Source organism: Juglans microcarpa x Juglans regia, chromosome 8S (genome assembly GCF_004785595.1).
Source record: "Juglans microcarpa x Juglans regia isolate MS1-56 chromosome 8S, Jm3101_v1.0, whole genome shotgun sequence".
Classification (NCBI taxonomy): domain Eukaryota; kingdom Viridiplantae; phylum Streptophyta; class Magnoliopsida; order Fagales; family Juglandaceae; genus Juglans; species Juglans microcarpa x Juglans regia.
In genome coordinates, this window is record NC_054609.1 from 4,043,399 (window position 1) to 4,066,935 (window position 23,537).

At 36.2% G+C, this 23,537-nt stretch overlaps 3 protein-coding genes and 1 long non-coding RNA gene across 5 annotated transcripts; 2 read left to right on the plus strand and 2 right to left on the minus strand.

Annotated features, from left to right (window-relative positions):
- Window positions 1-587: 587 nt before the first annotated feature.
- On the plus strand, window positions 588-7,084 carry LOC121244087 (thylakoid lumenal 29 kDa protein, chloroplastic). The gene is made up of 11 exons (XM_041142131.1): window positions 588-827; window positions 1,009-1,119; window positions 1,773-1,857; window positions 1,931-1,965; window positions 2,103-2,168; window positions 2,280-2,320; window positions 4,546-4,676; window positions 4,838-4,944; window positions 5,855-5,992; window positions 6,486-6,620; window positions 6,801-7,084. The coding sequence occupies exons 1-11, from the start codon at window positions 717-719 to the stop codon at window positions 6,909-6,911; spliced, it is 1,071 nt and encodes a 356-aa protein (XP_040998065.1). The 5' UTR covers window positions 588-716; the 3' UTR covers window positions 6,912-7,084.
- Window positions 3,033-21,911, minus strand: LOC121244089. The gene is made up of 3 exons (XR_005936376.1): window positions 21,901-21,911; window positions 8,591-8,598; window positions 3,033-3,444 (listed from the first exon to the last, which is right to left on the minus strand). It is a non-coding gene; the product is annotated as an uncharacterized LOC121244089 (long non-coding RNA).
- On the plus strand, window positions 8,813-16,288 carry LOC121244086 (aspartic proteinase 36-like). Of its 2 annotated transcripts, none has more exons than XM_041142129.1 (12): window positions 8,813-9,196; window positions 9,306-9,426; window positions 9,957-10,384; window positions 10,481-10,637; window positions 11,691-11,773; window positions 11,908-12,004; window positions 12,148-12,220; window positions 12,431-12,664; window positions 13,042-13,169; window positions 13,708-13,809; window positions 13,903-14,000; window positions 15,818-16,288. In XM_041142129.1, exons 1-12 carry the CDS (start codon window positions 8,952-8,954, stop codon window positions 16,011-16,013), a joined length of 1,962 nt encoding a protein of 653 aa, XP_040998063.1. In that variant the 5' UTR covers window positions 8,813-8,951; the 3' UTR covers window positions 16,014-16,288. The 2 variants fall into 2 exon arrangements, with proteins under 2 accessions (XP_040998063.1, XP_040998064.1); XM_041142130.1 differs by having other exon boundaries at window positions 13,045-13,169.
- LOC121244088 (peamaclein-like) lies at window positions 18,877-19,737 on the minus strand. The gene is made up of 2 exons (XM_041142132.1): window positions 19,544-19,737; window positions 18,877-19,377 (listed from the first exon to the last, which is right to left on the minus strand). The coding sequence occupies exons 1-2, from the start codon at window positions 19,626-19,628 to the stop codon at window positions 19,193-19,195; spliced, it is 270 nt and encodes an 89-aa protein (XP_040998066.1). The 5' UTR covers window positions 19,629-19,737; the 3' UTR covers window positions 18,877-19,192.
- Window positions 21,912-23,537: the final 1,626 nt, after the last annotated feature.

The window sequence follows — 23,537 nt, forward strand, 5'->3', positions numbered from 1 at the left end:
ATATCATGAGACCAGATCATTATATTGGTTTTGATTTTTCATTTATTTTCCAATTTTCTTAGAAAATCACACTTTGTCTAAAGTAATATTTGGATTGTCCAGCTCCCCTATATTTCTATAAGCTTCTATTTGTAAATTAGTATAGAGAGCACACCATCTAAAACGTTGACATGATAAGATTTGATTTATAAAATTAGATAGAAAAATTATATTCATAAATTGAGAAATTTTAAGTTTTACAAATAAAATTTTATTACGTTATCGGTAAATATGGTGTGTTCTACATAGTCCAAACGCAGTTGTAAATAAATTTTTTCTACTTTTTATTGGTTATCCGGGAAAATTCTACTCTTAATTTTTTTTTCCTTTTCAAATGTACGGTGTATGAATAATAAGTAAAAGAATTCTTTTAGTTTAATAAGAATAAAACAAAAAAATAGAAAATCATGCGTTGTGGTGTGTTGGATTGGTTGCGGTAGCACACGGGTCGGGTTAGCTCAGTCAGAGGAGAACAGGGAGTCACGAACGGAGAAGGATCCGGATCCAACTAGACATGGCCAGCTTAGTTGGACAACAAAAGATAGGGAGGATAAATAATGCCATGATCTCGCGCTCTCCGATCCACACAACACTATCCTACTTCAAAGACGCATCATTAATCTGTTCCAACAATTCTGTCAAAAGAGTAGAACAAAGAGAGATAAGCTGATCAGGCAATGGGGTTCTCCTTCCTCTCTACTTTCCCTCGTCTGCTTCCAATTGTTCCTGCCCCATCTCTAACCACAACCAGCACTGCTCCTGTTGCCCCCAGATACCCCTCTCATGCAGTAAGTTTGCCATACTTATCTGGGACTTGAGCGTTTAAAAAAGAGAAAAGAAATGGGAATGCAGCGTTCTCATTCTTGGGAGAATTGAGAAATGGGATACAGTTGAATCACTTAAACATGATTCTTGGTTCGTAGCTATGTTTGAATCAGATTGTCTGACAACTACCATTTGCTTGTCCAGCCTCAGATTGTAATTCGTTGTAATAAAATGGAAACTGATGTTGCCGCTGAGGATGATGATCGGTTCCGTCGAAGAGACATTCTTAAGTGTGTTGGTGTTACGATTGGCATGGTTAGAGACCCTTCCTCTACTTATAACTTTTTTTTAATCAATTTACTTTTTGATTCTTTCGAGTTCTTTGGCCTTAAGTAGTCTCAGATCCTTAAAATAGAAACTTTTGAACTTAGCAGTCTATTCGAATGAGATCTTTGGAAAGAATGAGAATTATTTATGATATATTTTTGTGGATTGTGAATTGCATGATGTATGCATACTAACTCGCCAGAATTGTTATACTGACCATTATTCCATAAATCTGGGTCTGAGACCACTTTACCTTCACATCTACTTATTAAGAGCTCTAACAAATACTCGCTTTTTTTTTTTTGATACGTAACGGCTATACTGGCTTCCCTTAGCCAGTATAGCCGTATAGCCGTTATACTCACTTTGCTAAGGGAAGCCAGTATAGCCGTTTCTATGGTTTTCCAGAAATTTAGTTGAACACGATAAATCCTTACTCAGTGAATTGCAGTTTAAAAAATAGAATTGCCAAAAACAATGATGACTCTAATAGCTATAAAAAAAATCTGAATTGGATACTCTTTTCTTAGATGAATCGATGATGTGTAGGTATACAAGAAACACATGTTGAGACGGATACACAATGCTTTGACCTAAAATGATGTTTTGATTAATTTTTACCGGTTGTGATCTCTTTTTAGGAATTGATGGCAAGCTCAGGATCATTTGTCAAAAATGCTAGTGCTGCTGATTTGATACAAAGGAGACAGCGTTCTGAGTTTCAATGTGAGTTCTTCAAACACTACTTTTTTATTCTGGAATGAGCTATTGATCCATATTCACATCTCCTTCTTTACAGCAAGTATCAAGGGAACCCTTTATACCCGTATAAAGGTAAATCCTGTCAACATGCACTCCTATTATGTTGAATAGTCTTGGTGTACTTTACAATTATGTTGTATTTAAAGCTTGAATAAGATGCTTTCATGCTTTCTTATTAGATCTTGTCACCTTTCCATGTATTGTTTCAGGGAAATCTAGACCTTATCTCACCCCTATTAACTTTGGCACTGAATGATGCCCTGACTTATGATAAGGTCAGACAAAATCCCTAATTGTTGAAATTTACGAATTCTGGATAAGTCGTTTGCTTTGTTAAACGAGAAAAGGAAAGGACAGTGCTGATTTGGGTCTGATTAACTTTGTAGGCTACAAAATCCGGGGGGCCAAATGGATCCATCCGGTTCAGGTACATGTCACTTATGACATTACTCCTTTTAAGTAAAAGCATAAACCTTAAGACTTCTGAGTTCTGCCTCCTGAAATCTTAATTTAAAATTTTGGGGCCATGAGTTCCTATATTCAAGTTTAAATCGGTCCAAGTGTGATTACCTGCTTAAAAGTCAGAAATATATGCTCTTTCTGAGCCTACCTGTCAGCTGAAAATATAAGATGTTTAGAATGCTTGCTCTTTCCAGTTTGGGTCTCTTTTACCTGGTTACTGAAGTGTCTTAAGATTTTAGTGGATGGGGCCTGACATGGATGGGAAGAGTAATGTGCATATAATTCTAAGTTGTTAAATGTCTTATTTAGTTATGTTAGATATTGTCACTTTTTTTTTTTTTGATCGGTAAACAAATTTTTATTGATCAAAAGAGAGACAAAAAGAGCCCAAGTATACAGGACATATACATGGGCACATCTATGTCTAGTTTAGAGATACAAAGAAATCATGAAAAGACCTGCCATGAAAATCAATTACAATCGACCAATGGAGTAAAGTTTTGAAAAATAAAAATGTAAGTTCTTCCATTGATCTCTCTTGATCTTCAAAACATCTTGCGTTCCGCTCCCTCCAAATGCACCACCATAGACAAATAGGTAACATCTTCCATATGGTTGCTATTTGAGAGTTGCTCCTAATACCTCTCCAAGAGGCTAAAAAATCACATACCCTTTCCGGCATCACCCACACCAACCCTACACGTGCTAAGACTTCGGTCCACAAGGTCCTGGCAACCTTACAATGTAGTAATAGATGGTTAGCAGACTCACCACTCTTCTTGCACATGTAACACCAATTCATAGCTATAATGACACGTTTCCTGAGGTTATCTATTGTAAGAATCTTCCCCAAAGAAGTTGTGCATACAAAAAAAGCGGCCTTTAGAGGTGCCTTTGTCTTCCAAATACTTTTCCATGGGAATGGGACATAATTGTGCAAGTTCAAAGAATGATAAAAAGAGCGGGCCGTAAAAACTCCCTTCTTAGAGGGACGCTAATATATCTTGTCTTCACCTTCTCCCGACACACGAGTGGAGTACACAAGGTCAAAAAAGGCCGAGAAGTCATCCATCTCCCAATCTTGTGCATCTCTATGGAAAGAGAGGTTCCAATGGGAAAAGCCATTGGACAATAACTAAATCTACTATAGCTACTTCTTTCCTTCTTGCTAAGCTATAAACTTGTGGATAAACATCCTTGAGTGCCCGGTCACCACACCATAAGTCGTGCCAAAATCTTACCTTAACTCCGTTGCCAACTTTGAAACAAGTATGTGCTGCGTACTTGTCCCACCCGCTTCTAATATGTTTCCAAAGCCCAACTCCATGAGGACCACTCACCTTATTAGAACACCACCCACCCCATGAATCCCCATGCTTCAAAGCAATGACGGTTCGCCACAATGCCTCCCGTTCTTGGTGATATCTCTATAACCATTTACCTAGTAAAGCTTGGTTGAAAGATCTCAAATTACGTATACCCAAACCTCCTTCTTTGATAGGGGAGCATATTGTGGCCCATTTCACCAGGTGAAATTTAAACTCATCCTTGATTCCTCCCCAAAGGAAATCACGTTGGATTTTCTCCATGCGATGGGCCACCTTAGCGGGAAGCGGAAATAATGAGAGAAAATAAGTTGGTAAGTTAGAGAGAGTGCTTTTTATGAGAGTTACCCGGCCCCCTTTGGATAAGTACATCCGCTTCCAACCAATTAATTTCCTCTCCATTTTTTCTAGTACATCATCCCATATGGAGTTCGATTTGAACGCCGCGCCCAGCGGAAGCTCGAGATATTTCACGGGCAACTGAGCAATCTTGCACTCCAAGATGGACACCAGACTCTCCACATTGGGTACATGCCCAACTGGCACTACCTCTGATTTAGCCAAATTTACCTTCAACCCTGACACAGCTTCAAAGCATAATAGAAGAGCCCTCAAAGCTCGAATTTGTTCATGTCTGGCTTCACAAAAGATTAGTGTATCATCCGCAAACAATAGATGAGAAATGTTAAGCGGACCTGAACTTGCCTCTCCCACTGAGAATCCTGATATGAAACCTCCCTCTACCACACCTGAACTTGTCACTTTAAGATTCATCGCTCTTCTTTTGCTTCACTTTAAACATTCTTAATTTTTCTTCTTGAAAACTCATCTTAATTTTCTTTTCTGTGTTTTTTCTTGCTTGAAGTTCAGAGTTAAGCAGGCCTGAAAACAAAGGGCTTTCTGCTGCTTTAAATTTATTAGAAGAAGCAAAGAAAGAGATAGATTCATTTTCCAAGGGTGGACCCATTTCATATGCAGATCTCATCCAATATGCAGGTTCAATATTTTAAATATCACCAAGTTCAAACTATGAACTATATACATGACCATCATGCTTGTAGTGTGGCCCAGTGCAATGGCCAATAAATAGGTTCCTAAACATACTTTTCATTATATCTCTTGCTTCTGCCCGACTAAGATACCTTCATTCCATGTAGCCCAAAGTGCCACTAAAGCTACATTTCTAGCTTCTGCCATTCGCAAATGTGGTGGGAATGAAGAGAAAGGGAGCTTATTGTATTCTGCATATGGTTCAAATGGGCAGGTTTGTTACTTACTACTTGTGTCATTGCTGTCATACTCAATGTCATTAATAATTTTTGCGCTACATATTGCTTAAAGGGGCAATTCATGATATTCAGTTACTTTATTTTACCATAATCAACTTTATGATTCATTAAATTTCTAAATGCCGCTTGGTGAAGCATAAACTGGAGATTTCATATTCGTGGCCAATATTTACCCTTGAGTAGCTGTTAATATGATGATGATACTGCAGAAAAAATGCTTATCTTTTCAATTTGTGCTAGTAGAAAAACCTGTATTTTCCTAGGGATTCTAGTCTTAACTCTCTGTTTATGCAGAGATAGGCCTTGGAATAGAAGAATTTGTCTGCAAAGCATAACAGGAAGTCTGCAGCTACGCCAGCCAAGGGATTTCTTCACTAATTGATTCACCACATTTTCTTACATAACAAGCTAACTCCCTCCCTCTCTCTCTCTCTTTTTCTGTTTTGCTTTTATACTCATGTAGTTTACAATGAGAGCAATTTTACTTAAGTTGACGTGAAGGCTTGAAAGAGAAACTAAGTATCTGCCTCACTTCTTTGAGGCAAATATTGAATAGTGTAACCAAAAGTACACGGAAGCTTTGCAAATCCCTGGTGTTCCTCATTGAAGTTCCAATTCTGCTTATCTTCAAGTGCGTCTTTGAGTTTCATTCTCGCATGCATAGTTTTAGATCATGAGAATTTAAAGGATGTTATAATACTCATAAGTTACTGAATGTACGCGTAATTCTTGTTGCAGTCGCTTTAATTTATCACTGAATACTTGTGCAATCTCGTTGTTTTCTGCCATTATAATCTTTGGTGAAACATCAAGCAACTGGATATGCAATAGACAGAGCTGGAATGCAAATTGATAGTTTTTTCATACAACTGTTATTGGGTACAGTGGGGCTTGTTCGACAGGCAGTTTGGAAGGGCAGATACCCAAGAGCCAGATCCAGAGGGGAGGGTTCCCCAATGGGACAAAGCAAGTGTTAAGGAAATGAAGGACAAGTTCTCAGCTATTGGCCTTGGTCCCCGCCAGGTATTATATGAAACAATGATGCCTTTGCTGCTGCTGAGTGTTCTTCAGGTCTTTTTTCTTTATCCAATAATGTGTCTATTTATAATCTGTGACCCAAAACAAAGATCCTCAGAGATGCAGCCCTCAGTGAAATGTGAAACAATCAAATAAAGTGAAAAAGGTTCTTTCCTTGTTGAAATCATGGTGTAAGCCTTGCTGTATATCCTGACCTGCAACTTGTAGGAGTTCTTCATCTTACTTGAACTTCTCGGTATTATAGGTTCCGTGCTAGAGTGGCATCTTGGATGCATTATACTTTCCTTATACGTGAACAGTTCATATTGGTTTAAGCTTTCCATTCAATAAACAATTCAAATGATACTGGAAGGGCTAAAAGTGAAGGAAATAGTAAGAGTAAAATCGAAGGGTATTGTAACATTCAAGTTAAAGCTAGCTTGAGGGAGTTTATTCATTTTGATCATAGTAGCTGATGTTTATTTGCTTGTTTGGCCAGCTAGCTGTGATGTCTGCATTTTTGGGGCCAGATCAGGCTGCAACCGAGACCTTTCTGGCCACTGATCCAGATGTTTCTCCATGGGTTCAGAAATATCAACGTAGCCGAGAAACAGTATCTCAGACGGATTATGAGGTCAGAGTCATTTTCTTGGATCAAAAACTTGAGGGCCTCAAGTCATGTGTCTATTTCTCTCCCTCTCAAGACTCAAGTTCGGGCAAGAACTTGAGGGATTTTTTTTTCACATTTTTCTTACATACTTTTGCAGGAGGAAAATAAAAAGGATTTTAACATGGGTTCTTGATTCTTTTTCAGGTGGATCTGATAACGGCTCTCACAAAACTAAGTACTTTGGGTCAGCAAATCAATTATGAGGCATATACTTATCCTGTCCAAAAAGTTGATCTGAGCAAACTCAAATTGTAGAGGAAGCAAAGAATAGCCTTTGCATGGCAAAAGCAGCAGTCTCAACTGCTGCTTCGAGACTTATTTCTTCGAACGATATTTCACTGAAACATGCGCCTGCTTGCAGTTTTTGTGAGGACTTCTGCAGAGTGGTTTGCTTCTAAGATCAATGAAAACTTAGGAACTTCAGTGTATCGAATTTTCTTCTTGTTCAATCCCCAACATTGCACTTTATATTCTCTTTCCTGTTCCGACTTCTGCCAGAACTTTTCAGAAAACGATCTCTCAAGTTCTTACATGAATTTTAGCATCTTAAATACGAGAGAAATAGATATACGAAGTTGGTTTTACGATATTGATTGAGTACTTAAGCACGAATATCAATAAATACTGTAAGATCTACTTCGCGGGTTTCTCTATCCACCTAAAGCTCTCAAGAACTTAACAAGATGTTGATCAAAACTTTTTCATTTCTCATATTCTCTTTAAAAGTTAGCTATAAATATGGAGGTTGGGATTTATTAACAATCTATTCCTATCAAGTCTTAAGCAAGCCATTTAGCAAATCAAAGCCCCAATGCAGTAGATAACTTACGTTAATTTGTAAAGGTAATATATGGGAAAAGTATTTATATTTGCAAATCGATGTGGAGGACACGTCATTCATTTCATTAACTCGATGATATTTAATTTATAGTATTTGACGGCTTAAATAATTATTACAACTCAAATAATTTTTCGTCAATAGTGAGGAAAGCGTATCTTTCACACCAGCTTACAAATATAATTTTTTACATATAAATCATCTTGCCCCTTGTCAAAACGTATATAAATTTGACTTGTTTAGTGTTTGAACCTTAATATGAACAATCAACTTAATTATTAAATGAATTGTATTCAAACCGTGACTCGACAATATTTGATTTGTGTCCTTTTTTTTTTAGAATGTGTCGTCTTTGTTTTAGTTACTCTTTTAAAAATGGTTACATTGGTTAAGGAAAAAGGTTGCTCCAAATTTGGTCCATCGAATTAAATTAAATTAATTATTTATAGAGAAATGATATTTGTACTTCTAAGTTATGCAAGTTCTGCATACTTCCTTTTAAGAAAATAGAAAAATTTGAAACCCGCGTGAAAAAAAGATTTTTTTAATATTAGACTCTACTTTTTTTTAAAGAGAGGGTGTGAGATATACATACTTTAAAACTGTATCCAACATCACTTATGAATTAGTTATCTTGAATTAATCGATCTAACTTTGAACCTACGTGCCTATTACTTAGCATAGATGTTTGTAAACGAGGAAGAGTATAAACCTAGTGCATCTAAAGCATTCATCCTTTGTATTGGAAGTTTGCATTTGTCTCTTTTATCTCCTCAAATGCTGTTCACCTATGTATTTTCTTCCTCCATTCAATCCTCTTCGTAATACTCTTTTTAATCATGTTGAACTCTTATAACGATGAAATAAATCATGTCCCTATAGAATTTAATATTTATATATTGAATTTTTACATGTTAAACTTATTTATTAAGAGTTTTGCTATACGTAAGTTGATATGTTAACGCATCATTTATAGTGAGATTCATTATAATTAAAAAAAATTAAAACATCAATACTTTTTAAGTATAATTAATATGAAAAACTTTCACATCAACAATGTGTTGAGTACGTAAAAAAAAAAAATAAAGCTTATAACTAAATTTTCTCTCTTAATAATCCCTCTAATATTTTTGTAAACATGATTTATTTTTCTTTAATTTTTTTTTTCTTCTAATGAAAGAAAAATTTAAATATCTCAAAGGAAAATCAAGAAAGAAGAAGAAGAAGAAGAAGAAGAAGAGGGTCAAATTATTATAGTTGAATTTAATTATCCGTTGACTAAAAAAAAAAAGCAATCGTTTTTACCAAAGTGAGATGAAGCTCACCCGTTAATCGTTGGGAAAGGCACAGAAGACTTTCCTTTCGGTCCTCTCTTCGACCCCACCCAACAGGCACCAGCTTCTTCTTCTTCTTCTTCTTCTTCTTCTTCTCCGTCTTCGTCTTCGCCGTGAAACCCTATGGCTCGGACCTTGGCTCACCTACTAGCCTCTGCGCTCCTCATCTTTTCTTCCTCCTTAATCGCTCTCTCCTCTGCCCTCGACGACTCCGATCCTTCCCTCCGGCCGCCGATGATGATTCTTCCTCTTTATCTCTCTTCCCCTAACCCTAATATTTCCCGTCATCGTAATCTTCGTCGCCATCTCCAGAATTCGGCCCCCCCAAACGCTCGCATGAGACTCTACGACGATCTCCTCTCCCATGGGTTGCTCTTCCTGACGCTTTCGCTCTTTTTTGTTTTTTATCTAACTTTTCTTGCATGACTTTTTTTTAAGTATTTTATCGTAATTGAAGTTCTTTCGGGTTTCTGGTAGTTACTATACGACGCGGTTATGGATCGGGACACCCCCGCAGGAATTCGCGCTTATTGTAGATACGGGTAGTACTGTGACCTACGTTCCCTGCTCTAACTGTGGACACTGTGGGAAGCATCAGGTTCGGCTTCGCTTTTGATTGTTCTCTAGAGCTTGCAATTATTGTTTGGGCAGCTTGCAATCTATAGTTAATTATGCATCGTCCTTTTTTTTAAGTCATATCAACAGTATCTCAATCTTCATAGACTAGCAAATCAGGAACTCTGAGAGGCGCTTACGAATACCTATAACTGGTTAATATACCGGAGAATAACGTTTAATATCAAGATTGTTGGTTGCTGAGAATGTCGGCTAAACAAAAATAAAAATTGGGACTTTTAGTATTTCTGCTATTAATTACTGTGGAAATGGAAGGTCGCTGATGTCTGTATGATTCCCATTTTTCTATATCTGGTGAATGATGGATTCAATGATATAGTTCTCTTTGAATTACCCGAGGCGTGCAAGCACGAAACTCCTTGCCGATGAGATATAGCCCCGGGATTAGTTGCTGTTCTCGGACATCCAGTGCCAATAAAAAAAGTGACATTTTTCTCACTCAAGATTTAGCAGAGGATTGATTGAAGCTAATGTTATGTTGATGACATCCAGGACCCAAGGTTCCAGCCAGAATTGTCTAGCACATATCAACCAATGAAGTGCAGTATTAGTTGCAACTGCGATGAGGCTGGAGCTCAATGCACTTACGAGAGACGGTATGCTGAGATGAGCTCTAGCAGTGGCGTGCTTGGTGAGGACACAATTTCCTTTGGCAATGAAAGCAAGCTTATTCCCCAGCGTGCTGTTTTTGGTTGTGAAGACATGGAAACTGGTGATCTTTACACTCAACATGCTGATGGCATAATTGGTTTGGGTCGAGGTCGGCTTAGTGTGATGGATCAACTTGTCGACAAGGGTGCTATTAGTGACTCATTTTCGTTATGTTATGGTGGGATGGATGTAGGCGGGGGTGCTATGGTTCTTGGTGGTATTTCTTCTCCCCCTGATATGGTATATACCAATTCAGATCCTTTTCGCAGGTAAAGCACTTTTAAAATGCTTTATGTGTATTGGTTTTTAGTAAGACTACATTTAGTGCATCTCACACATATGCTTTAGTCTTGGGATGTCAACAGTCCATATTATAATATTGAGTTGAAGGAAATACATGTTGCTGGGAAGCCATTGAAGTTAAAGCCAAGTATCTTTGACGGAAGGCACGGAACAGTCTTAGATAGTGGTACTACATATGCTTACCTTCCAAAAGAAGCTTTTCTTGCATTCAAGAATGCTGTAAGACTTTGTTCCTCTAAGTTTCATCTTCTCCTATAGTCCATTTACTTTTATAGTCAAATTCATTTGCATCACAAAGAAAAGGATGAATGTTTTTATGTTTCAATTTGAGGTTAAAATGAGTTATAGTAACTAATTTAATTTGTTTGAATATTGGTTTATGTGTTTGATGCTCAAACACATATATGCTTGCCTCCGTTCTTTACTTTATCCAATGAACTATAGTTCTCATTAAACTTCTCTCTATAAGAATGGAATGGAGGCTAAGGCCATGGGTTCAAACCCCACCAAGTGTGGAACTACTACAAGATTGTTAAGCATTTAGGATTTTGAGATAACTTGAATAGTGAATGTTGGAATCATTATAGACTTATCAGAAAAAAAAATGTTGGAATCATTATAATATAGTATTAGAATGTAAATTAAATAATTAAGCTTGCCAATTCCAAGAATTCAAGTATTTAGGATAATTGGTGATTTATATGATATCAAAGTAGTGCCCCTGAAGCCCTAAGTTCGCAATTTATACCCAATTTCGTTTAAATGTCTTACATGTTAAGTTTGCTTATTACAGGAGTTTGCTCATATATGTGGGGAAGTATTAGAATATGCATTTTAATCATTGAACTTGCCTCTTCCCAAAAGCTTAAACTTTTGGTACAATTGGTGATTCAATACATAGTTTGGCTATTTAATATCACTGAGTGTAATCTCCATTATTTCCCAGATTGAGTGGGTTAAGAAAAATAGAGGTGAATGAGTATGATTTTAACAAGCTTCACATGTAACCTTGACACTTTTTGAGTATAAGTCTAGATGTGGCTTGGGCTTTCTTAAGGTCAAGCAATCACACAGGTGACCAATCATGAGTTTCTTGTATCACTAGATTTTCATGCATTGCTGATGCTCTTGTATATGTCCCATGTACTTGGGCTCTTTCCTATTCATGTTTTCTATGAAATTTTGTTTACCTATAAAGAAAAAATTTATCTTTACTTTTTTGATTCTGTTGTATTGAACTCTCAGTTTATGGGAATTATATGTGATATGTAGGTGATCAATAAAATCCGTTCACTCAAGCAAATCCATGGTCCAGACCCAAATTTTCATGATATTTGTTTTTCTGGTGCTGGAAGGTACTGGCTAAACCACACCGACATGAATTTTTTTTTTTGGCTAACCTGATGGTTATAAGCTGAATTTAAGCACCCATTGCCTGATTGGTTGTCTTGAAGTTACATCTGATTGTCTTTGCTTGTATTTTGCATAGGAATGTTTCCCAACTATCAGCAGTTTTTCCTCAGGTTGATATGGTATTCAGTAATGGACACAAATTGTCACTGTCTCCAGAGAACTACTTGTTCCGGGTAAGTTGACAAGTTACCCTTCTTGAGTTTTTTTTTTTTTGGCTCCTAAATGGAGAATATGGAATTTTTTCATAATCTATTCTTGTTTCAATGGTGTTAAGCACACAGTGTTGTATATTTACTCGTTCTGTTCTTTCTTAAAGCATACGAAGGCTAGTGGTGCATATTGCCTGGGAATTTTTCAAAATGCAGATGATCCAACTACTCTTTTAGGAGGTACGCTAAATTGTTTATGGGATTTGCCATGTTTACTCTGTAGTCAGTTCTTGCATTTGTTCTGACCAAAAGCTGCATTATGCTCAAGCCTGCCTTGTGCATGTCAGTATGAAGTCTAAGAAATAATTCCCTTCTCTCCCCAAACATCTGGCATGCATGTGCATCAGCACACAAGGGATGTCTCAGTTAATTTTTCATCATATGTTACAGGGATTATTGTTCGTAATACCCTTGTGACTTATGATCGGGAGAACGATAAGATAGGCTTCTGGAAAACTAATTGTTCTGAACTATGGAAGGGCTTGCATTACCCTAGTCCCGCTGCCCCGCCTCCTTTGGATTTACGTAGCCAAAATACAAGTGTAGGAATTCCTCCTACCATAGCTCCAGGTGGATTGCCTCCTATCATGGCCCCAGTTGGATTGCCTCACGCTGATTTTCCAGGTAGAATGAGTTTCAAGAGAATACATTCCTTTTATGCTGTATTTTCAAATTTGATGTCATCCTCAATTACTTTTCTCAGGTTTCTTGCTGGAGATATAACTGTCTGTTATGATTTGCAATGTGTTGATCTTCTATTTTTGCAATATAAAACTAGATCGACACATTTATTTTTAGAATGTTGAAGAGAAGATTCTTCTGCATGTATGTTAGTACTTCTCTTCTGTTATTATGAGCAAGAATCACTTATCAAAAAATTTTGAGCAAGAATTTCGTTTTGGTTGTTGAATGTGTTTTTGAAATTCTTGCTGTTATTATGCAGTCGATTGTGTTGCTGCTTGGACTGTTATCTCTGATGTTATGTTTACCATATATTGTAGTAGGTGAATTTCAGATTGGACTAATAACATTTGACATGATGCTTATCATCAACAACTCTTCTATGAAGCCCAATTTCACTGAGCTTACAGAGTTTATTGCTCATGCGCTGGATGTTAAAGTTTCTCAGGTATAGTTGAGCTATTTTTGCTTTAATGGTTTAAGATTTTACCGTATCTCAGTTTAGGTTAGCAGTTGGTGACAGTTAGCTTAACAGACCCTCAAGTATAAGTTTGTATCTATGCCATCATTAAGTTGTTGTAAATATTTTATGGAGAATATATGAATGATTTGCAAGTTAAAAATCTGTATATATGTTATACTTGCAGAAGGAAAATCAATTGAATGTGCTAGGAAAATACAGGCCTGGTTTGTTGGGAATGTATTTAGTATTGATTCTGTGGTTTACAGCTTTTATTCTTAATAAATGCTCTGGATCTACTTATAAATAATAATAAAAAAATGCAATGGATCTGGGGTGATAGCATTAAGGTAGGTGCTCAACCTGATCTAACCAAACCTATTGCTACCTCAGTTTCACCATTTGTGCTTCTAAAGCCACTAATGCCACTAATGCAGTGTGTCAGTATCAGTTAATGTTTCACTGCTTTGGCAGTTATTAAGTCAAATAAATTGATCAATTAGTAATGCTGACTGTTTAATTTCAGGTTCATTTCTTGAACTTCAGTTATACAGCAAATGCTTCCCTTATCAAGTGGGCAATCTTCCCAGATGAATCTGCTGATTACATTTCTAATGCCATGGCAACGGTAATGCTATTCATGATGCTGAAGTATGTTATACTGGAGCCATTCCATCAATTAATATTTTGCTTGACCTAATAATTATTTGCTTTTGTGCAGAGCATAATTCATCGTTTAAGAGATCATCGTCTGCAGCTTCCTGAGAAATTTGGAAGTTATCAGTTAGTTGAGTTGAATGTCAAGCCTCCAGTGAAGTTGTATGTACTTTTCCTTCTCTCTACGTATTATTTTCTCTTGACTTGTATACATGGGTTTTTTTCACACTCTGCTGGACCCAGATTTATATGTTAACAAAATGTTAAGATATATACTTCTTAGTAAGATGGAGCGACATTGAAAAAAGATAGAAGCTTTTCCTCTGAGAAAATCATTATGTGAGTTAACCTGAAATGGCACTGTGTGTGTGTGTCTTCCCTGAGAAAATTATTTGGCGAATGAACCTAAATCATACTGAGTTTGTGTGTGCATGTTATTATGCCTCTTATCTTTCTAGTAATGCCTCTAACATTCATGCAAATTAAATCAAAAGTCCCTCAAGATTCCTGTATTATTATGGCTCTCATCTTTCTAGGAACACCTCTTGACAGTCGAGCAAAGTAAATCGAAGTCCTTCAAGTACTTCTATCTGTATAAAAAGCATATTCAATATCAGCCACTTTATAGTTCAAGCCAGGAATAACAATCCGTATGGAAGGGATTTAAGGCTCCTCCTAGATTTCCCACTTCACCCTTTTCTTTTTTTGGGTAAGTTATTTGCAGCTTTATCCTATCAAGTTGAAATCCAAGAGAACTTTCAGGGAAATTATAAATCCTCTGAGAACAATTTAGACCCTTATGACATTCTCCCATTCATTCCCATTCCATGACCTGTCCTAGGAAAGTCAATACCGAGAAAGGAATACAGATGGCTCGCGTTATTTGCTTTTTCTTTTTCCTCATCTAGTTTCTTTTAATTTTGTAATACTATCATCACTGAAAGTTTTGTAGCCTGAACAAAGTTGATGAGGCCAAGTAGTAAACTTTAATGATTTATGTAGAAACAAAGGAAGTAGCCTTTGGGTTTGTGGTAGAAGAGAAGAGGAGAAGGGAGTGATAGAGAGTGATATCGGTCAGTCCTTGAACTTGAAGATTGGGACGTTGTAGCCTAAACGAAGTTGATGAGGCCAAATTGTAAACTATAATGCGGGTTTATGTAGAAACAAAGGAAATAGCCTTTGGGTTTGTGGTAGAAGAGAAGAGAAGGGAAGGTCAGAGAGTGATATCGGTCAGTCCTTGAACTTGAAGATGGGGAAGCAGCATAGGTTCCCAATATAGGTGGGGACTGAAACCGGTTACTTGGATCAGAGGCTGTATTGATTGAAATAATGATGGAAGCAAGATTCTTAGGTGCTCTCCATAGTTGTGAGTACTATTTGTTGAATTGTAATTTTGTGTTCTTTAGGTTGCTACCCAAATTTTGGCTCCTTCCTCAATGTTGTGTCACATATCTTCAAGATTGCCTTCTCTAAGGTGCTGTCCAGGGTTGTGAGTACTATCCGTAAAATATATGTTTTTTTCCTTTGGTCTTCCACCCCAATGCTGGCTTCACAAATCTTCTAGATTTCCTTCTGCTTCACACACGCATGCACCCACCCTGGCCACCCACACAAACATTGTTCTTCTCTGCAAATATCTATATGTGAATGTCACTTATCAATAAAAAAATCTGTCTGTGGTTGTCATATACTTAAAATGTGGAAGTACTCTCCAGGCCAAGCGCCCTGATCTAGCTTAACTTGTTGTATGTTGATGTGTATTTCTTGAGTAGTCTTATATTTTTTAAGTATATAGTAATTTGTTTAATCAAGCTTTTGGTAACTAGTCTTCTATTTACTTATCCATATTTGCAATTATATTGACATTCTTTCTGGAATACTATGTTCGTTCCCCTTTCTTTTGACGAGTTTGCGTTTTAATAAATCTTTCCTGCATTTTCCTTTCATATTCACAATTGGAATCCTTTGGAGCATTGCAGAACATGGTGGAAACAAAATTATTGGGTATTGGCTGTTGGAGTTTTGGCTACCCTAGTTCTTGGACTATCAATTTCTGGGGCATGGTTGATTTGGAGATCTAGACAAGAGAATGTATCATATGAACCTGTTGATGCTGTTGTTCCAGAGCAAGAGCTTCAACCACTTCAAACTTCACCAGGGCCTGACGATTTATAGCGTAAAGTTTTCTTAAATTTTAGTTGATTTATGAGGAAATCGTGTGGTATGTACCTTCAAATCTGAATAATCACCCTTCAGCCTAATGATTTTGAGAGGATGAAATCTGCAATCCCTCCGTCCATGTACGACGAAAATGAAAAACGAAAAAGCAGAAAGAAAATGTAGAAAGTGTATGGAATACCCATAGTATTAGATATCAATGTACCTAGAAAGCTACATTTTCATTGGCCAAAACATTACAACATATGGTAACTATTGAGCCTTCCCATGCATCTTTGCCATGTGATATTTACTATCCCCTCTTTATCTCTGAGGTCAAGCACCAACCTCGAACTCATTTGCTGCATGCATGTGATACATTCCACACATTCTGAATGAGATTGTAATCATATGATTTCAAGCTAACTTTTTATTTTGTGGTCGAATGATTCGAAGCTGGCCGTGAGGGGCTCTTACAAGTTATAATGATTAGTTAGTATTTTGTCATTTCCCCTTGTGACAAAACAATCCATTCAGAACTTTATATTATGTGCCCTTCCAAGTTCAGGGACATGATGATTTGTACGAAGGTATCACTAATCTAATCTAATTAATTAATTAAATTTAGGTTCTAATATTTTAGGCATGCTGCTTAGTTTATTGAATTTAAACTAAATAGAACCTAAAAAACTGGGGAAAAGACCCAACTCTCAAGTCTTTTACAATTAATTAAGATTTAGTTTGTTTTCAAAAAACATCTCATCTCATCTCACCTAATCATTACAACTTTCCAACTTCCAATACAAAATAAAATGAACAATTCAATTTTTTTAAATTCTAAAATAAAAATAATATTAAAACATATATTCTAATAACATTTTATTCAACTTTTTAACTTTAATCTTAACTCATCTCATCTCATATCCGAAAACAAACAAGCCCTAAATGTTTAGATCACAGACATATATAGTGCTTCATGTCAAGTCATCCATTTTTTTAAATTCATTTTAACGGTTAAATTTTAATGATGGATAAACTATAACAATGATAATAGAGTAACGTTAGATACAGTCTTAGAGTATGCAAGTGATCTTGTATACTCTTTTTTAAAAAGAGTGAAGTTTACTATTAAAAAATTAATTTTTTACTTGAATTTCATATTTATTCATTTTTTTTAAAAGAGGTGCGTGAGCTTTACAGATTGCAAATATAATTTGTCATGAGAATAATAATTTGAGACGTAATTTTTATAAAAGAAATAATATTATAATAAGCTGGGCTCTCTTATATATTATTAAGAAATTATTTGTATAAATTTTAAATAGACAAGTCACAAGTCTTTATAAAAAGTGGATTCCAATTTAAAAAGTGTAAAAATTATTTTTTTATTAACAAGACTTGCATTTTTATACAAAACTTCTCTATTTGAGACCAACCTAACATTACTCTATTGTTAATTACCGCCGGATAATTGTCAACTCCATAACTCTTTCCACCTACATGAATTGATGAAAAACATTTAAGACGCTGAGCTAGCTACCAGCTTGTACCCTGATGAATGAAACGCAATTAATCCCGCTTGCTTAAAACCTTGAAAAAAAAAAAAAAAAAAAAAAAAAAAAAAGAAGAGGAAAAAAAAGGAGGAAAAAATGTCTCTCTTTGCCCTGGGGGTAGCCAGCCAGCCAGCCAGCCATGGATTCACCTTAATTAATGTTATTTTTTTTATACACGAAGGAGGGGATTCAATCCTTAATTCTCTTATTGAAAAATCAAAGTGTTATCAATTGATCTAATGGACCTTGACTAAGTTGCAATTAAAAACCTTTATTTTTTTTATAAAGTTTATCGCAAGATTTATTGAATTAATGTATGTAGCAGGTACGTAAAAATTGATCACTTTTGAAGGTATTGATCATGTACATGTAAATAATTATAAGGTTTACATGATGGCTCACTTCAAATTGTTGGAGATATAAAAACATTAATTTCTCTCCATAAAAGACCTAATAGGAAGAGTGGGATAACTCCTTATAAAACCCACGATGAGTTTGTCCATAAGCTGTGTGTGACTTCTCAATTACGTCCCCTCACGTGTGGATCAGTTTTTCTAGTACCATCATCGTGGGTAAGTCGTAAGAGTCTATCATCAGTCATAAGTTAACCTGCTCTGATATCATATAGAAATACTTATTTTTTCTCATAAAAGGCCTAATAGGAGAAGTGTGGTAACTCCTTATAAAATTCGAGATGAGTTCGTCCCTAAACTGCGTGGGACTCCTCAATAGGAGGTAATATCCAATCACGAATTTAATTCGATATTATGATCTTGATTTGATTTTCACAACTATCAAATCACTTTAGTGATTTGATTTTCATAATGAAATATTTATCTTATCCCATTTGATCAATGTAATTTATGTGACCTTGTATTCAACAACAGTATTTGAGAATAATAAAAATGTAATCCTCAAATTGTCTATCTTTCCTCTCACTTTCTTTTGTTCATATTCTTTTCTATTATATTTTATATATATATATATAGAGAGAGAGAGAAATTCTACATATAACCCGCATGAAGCGGATAAACGCCGCGTAATCGTTTTGAAAAATAGTACAGTCTACTATTAAAAAATTACTTTTTTTCATATAAGTCATATATTTTATTCATTTTTTTTAAAACGATTACGCGGCGGTTGCACAATTCACTGTTGCAAATATCTTTTCTCATATGTATATATATATATATATTGATCTAGCAGAGATCATATATCTGCATATATATATATATATATATATATATATATATAAATATATGGTAATTGCTTACTATTTTTAGCAAATTGAAATCAATTTATTTATATTAAAAATCTAATGGGAAAAGTAGCACAAAATACATGATAATATTCCAACAAGCATAATGGGACAAATCACGTTAATTAACAAAGACACAAATGACCAAGCTGCATGCATGGGACCCTATATTTATTTAATTCCTTCCATATTATTCCAATTTCTATGACCTAAATCTCTGTAAAAACAGTACTGCATTTTTCTCTCCCTCTGGCTCTGGATATTAACAGTGATTAATGGTTTGAACGAACGGTTCCATCACTCAAAATCCCACCAAGAAATAAACATTAATAATCAAGCTATATAGCAGGGGGTGCATGCATGCAGACATTGCAGAGAGATCGATTTCAAGGGCACTTGGACTTGCCCTTGGAGTTCTTGAGGTCTTTGTAGCAAGCGCACTCATGCTTGTTGCCATATGTCCCAGATGGCACGCACTGGCACTTCTCACAGCAAATCCCGCAGTATTTCAAGCACCGATCCTGCACTCCTGCCTTTGCGCACCGATCCCCGCACTTTGAGTCACAGAAGCCTTTTATTTTTAAGAAGAATGATAAAAATATTATCAGTTAGCATAGCACATTATCAAACTAAACCCAGCAAATTTTATAGAAAAAATTTGTTTTTTTTGTTTTTTGGAAGAAAGAGTGCTGCAAAAGAAAGAAAGCGTGGATGAGAAGTTGATCAAGGCTTCTTACTTGAACCAGCTTCTGTGGTCTGAAAGAAAGAGGAGCTGATGAGGGCAAAACACACAAGCAGGAAAGTTGCAAAGACGAGCTTCATTTTCTGACGGTTTTGGGAGAATGTACAGCAACAAAATGGAGTAGAGAGATGTCTGGAAAGATAGTTTAGCAAGAGAGTGTTTACAAGGATGGTGGAGAGAGTTGGGAGTGTTGGGGGTATTTATAGTGGAAAAACTAGGAATTCTAGGTGAAGTGTTAGGAGGGTGTCATTAGGAAAGCTAAATAAAAAAAAAAATATCACCTTCTTCTGGATTACACTCGGTTTTCACAATCCGCACCGGCCTAGACATGCATCTTTTAGCAATGACATTTGGTAAACTTTTGATGACATGTCCAGCAACTCCGACAGCAATTGCTAGTTGGTTTTTTTTTTTTTTTTTTCCGTCATTGGCACATAATGTTGAGAAATAATCTCACATTATCTATAGATAAAGTCTTAAGCACGTTTATAAAGAATGGACAGTCTTCTCTTGTAGAACTAATTTTACAAGATGAGTTAGATTCATAAATTTCTTCATAATATCAGAATCTACCACAAAACAAATGAGGCTCACACTACTTATCTTGTGACAAGGATTAGAAAAAATATTGGCATATAGTTGAAAAAAGGTATTGAAGAATAATATCACATCGGTATTGAAGAATAATATCACATTATCCGTAGATAAAATCTTAAATATATTTATGAGGAATAAATAATTCTCTCTTATAAAAATAATTTTATAATTTTATAAGATAAATTAGATCTATAAATTTCTTCATAAAATATCTGGACTCTCGACTAATTTCAGGAGCCCATAACATGTTCTAGGTAAAGATTTTCACTTCAGATTTAATAAAAATTATCAGGATCGCAAAAATGCGAATGCAAAATTTCGAATCAAGTACGTCGATCTAATTTTTACTGGACTCCTAGACCACTACACTCATGACCATTGACCACCGGCCATAGGGCTGATTGCTAGCTAGCTAGCTGTTCGTAATTAAGTAGGCATGGGGGCCTTTGTTTAGTTGTTAGTTCATTGGATTCATTTTAAGCATGATCTGGAATTCACTTAAGGAAGACAAGAAAGGAGGCCAGGCTATACAGCTTTTGCATGGATATTGCTGTGACGTTAATCTGTCGTTTTGCCTAATAAAGTGTACGTGCTGGCTCACATGACCTGTCCTCCAATATATATAGATATACTAAGGGTGATTAAAAAAATAATAGAGGCCATCTCTCCTGTTGTGGTGCAAAGCACCTTCCTGGCATGGCCTCTGTTAACTCTCGGCCTCGATATACCCCGACCCTTTTAAAAAGATGAATTGGTCTTGTGTTGGCACTGGTTCCTTTTATTTTTTATTTTTTGTCCTTTTTACCTTGAGATTAAGGGAGTGCACGTGAAATGTTCGAAGAGAGCTAGGTTGAAAACTGTGTGGGAAGTGTTTGAATAGCTGACACTTTCGGGTACTTATAAATTTGCATGTGAGTTGAAGCTCAACTAGAGGAGAAGTCATCTCGTGAAAGAGTGATGAAATCCTTTGTGAGAGCAAGAGTGCAAATTAATTAGGTGGTGACATTGAGAGATCAGCTGTCTCCTTCAATCATGATGCTATTAATTCCAAACTGGGTATGGATGACAGCAGCAAGTATTGCTAACTTCCACTTTACCGATAGAGGGGTTTGCCGGCCGGGAGTCGTGTTTAATGTTAAGGAATAATTTTACATTGCCTGTAGATAATATTTTAAATATGTTTATAAAGAATGAATCATCATCTTTTATAGAACTAGTTTTATGAAATGAGTTAGATCATGCATCAATTTATTCATTTAACACAAATTTCACAATATCTTTTTGAAGGATATTTAATTATATTGGTTATAATTTATGCAAGTAAGACCACCCTCAGTCACTTGCGAATCTTGTTGACAATGTCATAAAAAAAAGATGTATTAATAAATATAAGTTGCAACTTGCAGGCAATTATATTGTGAAGGAAGCGAGCTAGCTAGAAAACGCTCTTCCAAAACCGGAATCTTGCGTTCCAGCTTTTTATAACTTGCAACTTGATCCATTAATGGTCAAATGCACCATTAAAAAAAAGAAAAAAAAGAATTGAAAATCCAATATCTGCCAACTTGCAGTACTACCGTAGGGACGATTAGTTGGTAAGAGCAAGCAAGCTAGGTCATGTGTTTTTGGTGGGAAATTTGGAGGGAATCTGCTTCTTTAATTTAGGTTTCTCGACCTCAAAGGAAGCATATAATGCATGCATGTATGTTTCATTTCATTACAGTAATCTGAGTCACCATTCACTATTAATTCAACGTTGATGAAGTCAAGTGGCATGCACTAACGTCGTCGTTGGAGGGGACCTTCGATCGCTTTTACCCAAAAAAACAAAGGAAAAAGTCGTTAATTAACCAAAACACACTTTCCAGGAAATCGATCTCTACCTAAGACAGCACTGCATTCGAATTCCATGAGTCTCACCTACCTGCATGCTCCCATCGATTTGACTTCAAACAATTATCATTAACAAAGAAAAACTACTGCTTATCAAAATGCTGAATTAATTAAACTTCCCCCTTTTCATATAGCAGAAGTATGTATATATATATATATATATATATATATATGTATACACTATACAGTTTATATACCTCCCGATCTTCCAACAAAATTTCATGTATGGAATACCAAGAGACGACAACACTAGAAAGAACGAGAATAAAACAATTAGAGGATCATGAAGTAGGCCAACGTATATATGGACTGGACAGTACTATTTCTTCATGGGCCCTTCTGCATGCATGCCTTACACATGGACTAGGCATACAGTATCTCTTCATGGGCCCGATTTAGCAACAGAACTAGGCTCAGTCTCGCAAAATCCGAATTTCCAACCAAGAAATGGATTTTACATCTGCCATGTCTTTGTAAGAGGAGTTTGTTCTGGATGAACTCAGTTTAGATAAGTTGAGTTCTTTATAAATAAAAAAATAATGGATGCAACCGGCCTGGGGAAACCCCACAGCATCGCGTCCGACGTGGCATTAAAAAAAAAGATGCCGTTTCGGTTTTGTTTGAAAGTGCAGATGCCTCCATCCCATGAGTCTTCGTCTATGCTATTTCTGAAATTCCCAAGTCTTCTCCATCGACGAATGCAACGCCCCCACGTTTGCCAAAGACGAGGACGTTTGAGGCTTCTCTCTAGTTGCTATCGTCTTCTCCACCGATGACGTATGAGGCTTTTCTCCAGATTGTCCATACCCTAACTCCTCCACACGTTGCCTCTACCAAGAACACAAAAAATCACCGCAATTCGACACCTGTATTCACATCTCCTCGAAGTTCAATTCGGTGAAAGTTTGAGCTCGGATTTGAGCTAACTCCCAGTGGACAATGGAAGATGAACTCTGCAAAAAACTCCACTTCGAAGAAAACTATGAGCAACGGTAGTGAAGAAGGCTAAGTTTTTGGAAGTAAATTGATTTTTATTTTTCTTTTCTTGTGTGTATATGGCAGAGAAAAAAAAATAAAACGGGAAAAATCCTCAGCACCAACGAGATCCATGAACCTCCACCTCCACCCTTCTTGAAGCACCGAATCTGACAGTAGAATCTCAAGAACCGAGTGGGAATCTCAAGAACCTAGTAGAATCTCAGAATAAGAATCAAAAGAAGTCCCAAAGCTCTGATTTTTCTCCTACCCACGAACAAGCACGGAGTTGAGACCCACGAAGATGACCCCTCTGCTAATTTCATTTGGGCATCCGTTGGTCTTCTAAGAAATTAGCAGCTTTTTAATACAAGTCCCACAAAGAAGACCCACGAAGACTTTTCTTCATGTCCATTTGCTTTTTCTTTTTTACTCTTTTGCAGCTTTTTAACTTTTTGTTTTTTTCTTTATTAATTTTTTTTCACATAAGTTTTGCCACTTACAAACCGGTTGTATCCCGTTTG